We start from the raw sequence: 7,518 nt of genomic DNA, 5'->3' as shown, positions 1-7,518 counted from the left end.
GTTTCAACGTCCATTAGTTGTGATTAATTGTTGTTAGCTTTTAACTTTTGAAATTACTATAACTTTGAAAAAATAACTAAAAATTATTTTGACATGTTTAAGGGTTGAGATTTATTCTCATTTGTTCCTGATGGTTCTTATTAAAAAAATTTATTATATTTGTCTTTCTATATTAAGAGTCAGATTGTTTTTTACCCCCTCTATTTAAAAGAGGGTAAATTAATCTTTGTATGTTAAATTAAAGAGTAAATTGGTTTTCTGTTAAAAAATTCATTCATTTCTATTGTTAAAAACTAGCCTTATATATCTGTGTGATGTACACATGGCATACCGTGTGTCATTGTTTGGGTATTCTATCAGCCACACCAGTTTTTAACAATAGAAATAAATAAAAATTTTAACAGAAATGACAACTTTGCTCTTTGATCTAATGTACCGAAATTAATTTACATTTTTTAAAGTAAATGAATGGTGGGTTTGGATGGACGATTGTGTGCGGTGTGGTGTATTTAGCTTATTTTTTGTCTCAAGCTATAGTATTGCTATAGTATCTAATGTCACCGTCACTGCTATTTTTATACTAACCATGAGTAAATGTACCGCCCATTCAAATCCACTCAAGCTAAAATAGAATTTAGCTTGTAATACATACACAACCTCTATAGTATTGTGACCCATATTCATATTTGGATTATTTTTTTTAGATAGGGTTCTGATTTTTTTTATTGAATTTTTTTAACCATTAAGCATATGAGTTGTTAGTAACAAACAATTACCCAAAAACTGTTTTACTTTCTATAATTTTTCATCATAAAATGTAAACAAAAGAATTGTTCAAAGAAAAATAAAAATTATTGGGTTTTTTTTTCGCCCCAAAAAAAAACCCAATAATGGTTCGTATTAGCAACGCCATTTTCAATTGTATAAACTTCATTCCCTTGGTTTTAGGCTTAATCGCCGTCGTCGTTTCCATTTACTTCAGCCGTAACGACAGCACCGTTTGTGAAACCTCCGCTCGAAACCCATTGTTAATCATCGGAATAATATCGGTGTTTGTAGCAGTACTAGCCTTGATTGGCTCTTGTACCAAAAATGGGTCAATTTTCTTGACGATTTATTCGGTTTTGTTGATTTTAATCATATTGGCATTGTTTTGTTTAACGTTCTTCGCATTGATCGTGTCGAACAAGGAGTTGGCGAAGAGGATAGCCGGAAAGGGAGTGGGATCGGTGCGGTTGAAGGATTATTCACGGTGGCTGAAGAAGAATTATTTGGATGCGCAGCATTGGGAAAAAGTACGGAGTTGTTTGAGTGAATCCAATATTTGCAGTTCTCTTCATAGTGAAAAAGCAATTTTTAAATTAGGGTTCATCAAGCAAAAGTTTTCTATGATACAGGTGATTTCTTTTTCTTTTTCATTTTTAAAATTTTATCATTTTTGGTAAAAAAACGCATTTTAATTTCAATATTGAAAAATTTGATTTCCTTTTTTAAAATTTGAAGTAATATAATCGTGTCAAACATCAAATTCAATCGTTCATATAATTATAAATTTAGTTTTTAATGTTTTTTTATAGCGGATTCTTTTTTGTTTAAAATCTTTATCATCTTTTAAATTCTTGGTAAAAACACCTTTTAAGTCCCTCAGAATTTTAATATTGAGTACATCAATCTCTTTAGAAAAAATAACAAAGCAATTTAATCTTTAAAATCTCCCAAAAAGAAATAATGTAGCAAATTGGTCCTTATGAATTTCTATGATACATGTGATTTTTTAAAACCTTTTATCATCTTCAAAAATTTTTGGTAAAAATAGCTTTTCGGTCTCTTTTAATTTTGGTATTGAATAAATTGGTCCCCTTTAGAAAAATTGAAACAATTTAATTCTTATCAATTTCAAAAGTAAGCATTTTTTCTATCAGTTGTTCATAATTTTGATTGATATCATGATAAACTTAGTCCTTGATGTGTATGTATTTTGCATCAATGTTGCAAGGTAAATTTATTAACTTAATATCAGATTGACATAATTTGTAAACATTAAGGGTTAAATTTTTTTTTACTAATAAAAAATATGTACAGTTGATGAAAAATATTAATTATTCAACTTCGAAATTGAGAAGGATTAATTGCTTTGATTTTAAGAGGGGTCAAAGAGTTTTTTTTAATCGAAACTCTTATTTTTTAGGTTAAAAATGCTATTACTCTGTATAATTCTGTAGAATTTGAGATTTAGTCTATGTACTTTAAAAGTTAAAATTTAAATCTTCTTATATTTTTAATTTAAAAATCCTAGTTCAATCATATCATCGTTGTTGGTAATTTTTGTTAAAACTTGCCAATCATATGACACTTTACATGAAAGCAACTTAATCAACATGCCCAATTGATAATTTTCTTTTTACAAAAATACTTACTATTTGGATGACTGAATTGAAATTGTTAAATCAAAACAGTTAAATAGCTTAATTTTTAAGTTTTCTGTTACAAGGACTAAATCTCAAATGTTGTTAAACTATATAGACTAACACCATAAATTTTTTGTCACATATGAAACAATTAAAGTTGTTGTCAAGTTTAGGGTGATAAATCCTTTTAATTCTTTTATTTCAGTCTGGTTGTTGCAAGCCACCCATGTATTGCAAGTACGAAAAGAAAAATGCAACATTTTGGGAGATGCCGAAATCGGGACCGGACGTGCCCGACATCGACTGCTTGACATGGAGCAACGACAAGGAGAAGCTCTGCTACGACTGCAAGTCTTGTAAGGGTGGGTTTTTAGTTGACATTAAGAAACAATGGCGGTTTATGGCCATCGTTAACCTAGTCATCCTCGTACTTATCCTCATCATCTTCAACATCGGATGCAGTGTTCGCCGACGAAAAGAGCCTAAATCCGACTTTGCACCAAAATATCTGCCACCTCAGATTCCGCCAGATTACATTCCGCCACCACAAACTATGGTATAAAACATTTTATCGACGGCTTAAATTAGGAAAGAAATTGAATCTACGTGTGTAAATCACAATTACGAACATAATGAATATTATTATTACCGTCAATTGTGACAAAGAGCTTAAACTTTAAAATAGGGAGTGAAATATTTATGCTCACTATTTTACGGAATAAACACATTATCATAGGTTTAGCTCAGGTAACACATTTAGGGTTTGTATATACACTTGCCGTAAATGGGAAATTTTAGTTTTAATTCATTCCATTTCTTATATTTAGTACTCCTATATTCTCATTTTCACACATTTTTTTTCCAGTTACTTCTAGCAATGTTTAATAAATTATTCAACCTATAAAATTAATTCAACCGTTTTCATACTCTTCTCTCTCTCTCTCATGCTTATTATGCACTCACTCCCACCACATAATAATCTTCAATTTCAGAAAAACCCAAAGATAAAATCTCAAAAGAGAAAGGAAATCAAAACAACCCTCTCGGGAAATTTAGGCATCGATCGATAATAAGGCTTGGTGCTTTGTTGTTGTTGATCAAAAATCGCACACGTAAATATACATATCGTTCCAAGTAGTATAAAATATCGATCTCAAAGAGATCTATTACTAATCGAAACAGTCAATAGTAAAACCTTAAAATTACAATTTCATCCAACGCGCGTTAGCTAATCGATCCATCTCTATACCTTTTGTGTGTGTGAATGTTTCAAATCTAGCAATTAAGCCAAATCAAATTACACGGAGTGAAACGTCATTGAAAAAGGTCTCACACAATTGCCTTTCAATCTATCTCTCCACTAATGCATGACAAAACTTAGGTAAAGGTCCATAAGACTTTATTCAGCTTCTAAGGTATGGATGAAGAGTAAATTTAAGCTTAAACTTTAAGCACTAATTACTTATGGATCGAATATAAGTTAGAAGTATCGTTCCCCCACTTCTCATATTAAGCGCTCAACTCATGTTCAACTCTACCTTTTACTGCTCACTTCCTTATCTCTCCATTCCTTAAAGACAAAACATGATATAAAGGTAACATAATTAACATGGAACTCCATAAAACAACTAATAGAAGTACTTAACTAAAGAAACAATGAAGCACCTCACTTTTGGATTTTTTTTCCAATGCTCGTACGGTTAAACTTAAATATTTATATTGATTTTATGAATGATATTATGTATTTATTCTATTTTTGAAAATGAAATATTGTTAAAGTTATAAAATTTGAATTGAATTTTAGGATTAAATGGAACGCGGGATATGAGTACATTCAACATTCAATGAATTGACGGCTTTGGAGGAAAATGACTGCAAATTACCCAAGTAAAATGAGGTTCAACATTTGTTGTGAACTTTCATGTTTTCTTTCCGTTTAGCTCTCACGAGCTTCTGTTTAACTCATATAAGTTTCTGTTGAACTCTATTGAGCTTCTGTTTAACCCTTATGGGTTTCTGTTCAGCTCTTACGAGCTTCCGTTCAACCCTTATGGGTTTTTGTTTAGCTTTCATGAGCTTCTGTTCAGCTTTCGAGCTTCTAAAAAATGATATACTCTTATCCGTAAGTCGTTCTTCGATTTGGGAAAGACTCGGTAAGGTGATTTATGTATTGAAATTGAAAGACATATTACTTATTGTTGGTATTGATTTGAAATAAGTGTATTCATCATTTGAAGTTGTGATTGGTAGGAAGTTTACATTGAATGATTTTATTTAATTGATTTGCTATAGTAGGTTCGGTAAGATTTACGTTTAACCCATCGAACTTACTAAGTTTTATTAAGCTTACTTGTGTCGCTTAATTTCTTTGTAGATTATCGTGAGGTCGGGAGATCGGATCAGCACATTAAGTCACACTATCCAACTTATTCCGGTAGTTTTTGAAGCGTTCAATATGGTTTATATGGTATGTACAGTGATTGATGTAGAATAGATCAAGTTGGCTTGAATAGATGTTATGAGTGATGTTTTGTTCACATAATCAACTTAGATATCTATGGTTGGGAAATGAAGTAAATAGTGATGTGGATGTGAATGAGATATGCTTATAAATATTTAATTAGTAAAACTTGTTAAATGGACTAAAAGGGTAAGTTTGAGTATTTAGGGTATATGTGATGATATATTGTATATAATACTTGATTTTGGCCTGTTTTGAATGCTTTGTTATAGTATATTTATGTTTAAAATGTTATGCCTAGGTTGATACCTACATGGGTGAGAAACATGGCCCTAAAATGGCCTATTTTCGTTCACACGGGTAGAGACACGGGCGTGTATCTCAGCCGTGTACGACACACAGCTAAGCACATGGGCGTGTGGTCTGGCCGTGTGTCCCCTGCATCATTAAAATTGAGAAACAAAATGCCCAGGTATTTTCACACGTCCTAGCAAACGGACATGTGGCTTGGCCGTATGACCCAAGTCAGTAAGCACTGTAATTTGGACACGGGCTGGGACACGGCCGTGTGCCCCTATTTCGAATGCCTACGCAGCCTGAGACAGGGGCATGTCTCTTAACTGTGTGAGCCACACGGCCTGGCCACACGGGCGTGTATCCCCTGCTCCATTGAAAATTTTTGATATTTTCTAAAAAATTCTCTGAGTTTCCGATTTAGTTCCAATTTATTTCTAATGCGTATTTTGGGCCTCAATGGCTCATATAAGGGACAATATGAGAGATTATGATTAGTTTCTAATATATATGTTAAATGGTATGAAATGTTTGCATTTGATCTAAAAAGTTTGGTAATACTTCGTAACCCTATTCCAATGACGGATTAGGGTTAGGGGTGTTACAAGTACTGAGGTATTCATATATGTATAGTTAGCTTGAAAGGCACAAACAATCTAAATAATACTTAAATCATTCCTTCAACTAAGTTTCATACAATTTCAATGACATTTACACCCACATGTAATTACTCATTAGCAAACCATTAGATTTAAATACATGCTCAAAATTGTAGGACAATCAATTGCAAGAAAATATCACAGAATTTGCATCATGCAAAATTATCTTTTAATCCGAAAGTATTGAGGCATGCTGTATCATCATCAACTAATATTAAACAATCTCTTTTTTTACTAAATATGCAAACTAACTAAAAACCAAACAACACAACTAGAAACCCAAAAATATGCCTAAAATGACGATTGTATCTTTTCCTTAAACTTAAATAACACATTGTTCTCGATGTGAGGGAGACACGACCATAAAAAGAAAATTCAAAAATAAATATCACAACTGAAAGTACAAAAGAGAAGGGAAAGGACCTCCCCTAATCATCAACAGAGACCTCATCCTCGTGAGGAAGCAAGCGACCATCGGGTCCAAAAGAAGATGGATTTAGAGTGGGGAAAGTAGCCATATCCTCTCCCACTACACGAGCCAAACGGTTGTTTCTCACATGGTTGTTGGAGGTTTCATCGTGGCTCCCCTGTCGACGATGGTCGATGTTGCTTGGTGGTGCTCGTGTGGCGGCTGTAACGGGCTAGCTGCTGGAGTCAACTGGCTGCTGCTAAGGGAACAAAGGCAAACGACATTGGCAACTTAGATGAAAAGTTAAGGCACAGTTTAATCGGATTTTTGGGTTTTTTTAGTAATAATAAATAAATAAATAAACTAACCTAACCTAACCTAACTATTAAACTAAAATATATAAACGATAACTATATATATTAATATTTAAAATTTTATAATTATAAATATATAAATCTAATTAGAATAAAACCCTAGAGTAAATAAAATAGAATAAAATAAATAAATAATATAAATAATATAAATTGAATTGAATTGTCACAAGTCACTCCCTTATTAGTTGTTGTGCCCGCTCCTACGCGTGTTAGAAAATATGGACATCACATATATAATAAGAGGAATTACATGTTATATATTATTTACTATCATAAAATGTTAGCCCAAATTAAGAGTGATCTAATTTGGTTAAGGTTTATTGAGCATTAGTTATAAAATAAAGTGGGGCAAATATGTGTAGATACTCTACTAACTAATTTCTAATTAATGATGGACTGATCAGAAATTAGGTTAATGTACAAAAGTTATATATTAGGATTATTGTCCCCAAATTAATATAACTTCAAATAACCATAATTATAAAATAATCAATCTAAAATATTTTTATATTGAAATCAATATTCCGAATCGAGCCCTCCGAATGTCAAGTCCGCGTCCTAACCTTGTAGGTTATCTGAAAAAAAAAGAAAATAATGAAGAACTATAGAAGTTCATGTTGGGTATGGGTCCCACTATGTGGGAAACCCATATTTTATGCTATAATGTTTTGTCCCTTCTTTGGTTTTGTCAAAAAGCCACTTTGGGGGTTTTTTTAACGGGTGTTGGGCAAAAATTTTAGCAGGAGAGCAAAAAAAAAAAAAAAATCTCAAATTAAAACAGAGAGAAAGAGAGAAGAAAATTTCAGTTTTTCAAGCTTGGTGCACCAGTGATCAACTCTTCGATCGAAGGTCCATCCGTGGTTCGATTGAGCTGATTTTTGGACAGCAGCTAGGTGATAAGGTGTTCTTGACT

General features: G+C 32.3%; 1 protein-coding gene across 1 annotated transcript; it reads left to right on the top strand.

The window, feature by feature from the left end:
- The first annotated feature begins 799 nt into the window (after positions 1-799).
- LOC107956536 (tetraspanin-8) lies at positions 800-3,237 on the top strand. The gene is made up of 2 exons (XM_016892159.2): positions 800-1,397; positions 2,614-3,237. Exons 1-2 carry the CDS (start codon positions 891-893, stop codon positions 2,968-2,970), a joined length of 864 nt encoding a protein of 287 aa, XP_016747648.1. The 5' UTR covers positions 800-890; the 3' UTR covers positions 2,971-3,237.
- Positions 3,238-7,518: the final 4,281 nt, after the last annotated feature.

This window comes from Gossypium hirsutum, chromosome D07, assembly GCF_007990345.1.
Source record: "Gossypium hirsutum isolate 1008001.06 chromosome D07, Gossypium_hirsutum_v2.1, whole genome shotgun sequence".
Lineage (NCBI taxonomy): Eukaryota > Viridiplantae > Streptophyta > Magnoliopsida > Malvales > Malvaceae > Gossypium > Gossypium hirsutum.
This window is presented reverse-complemented; position numbering and strand designations above follow the sequence as displayed.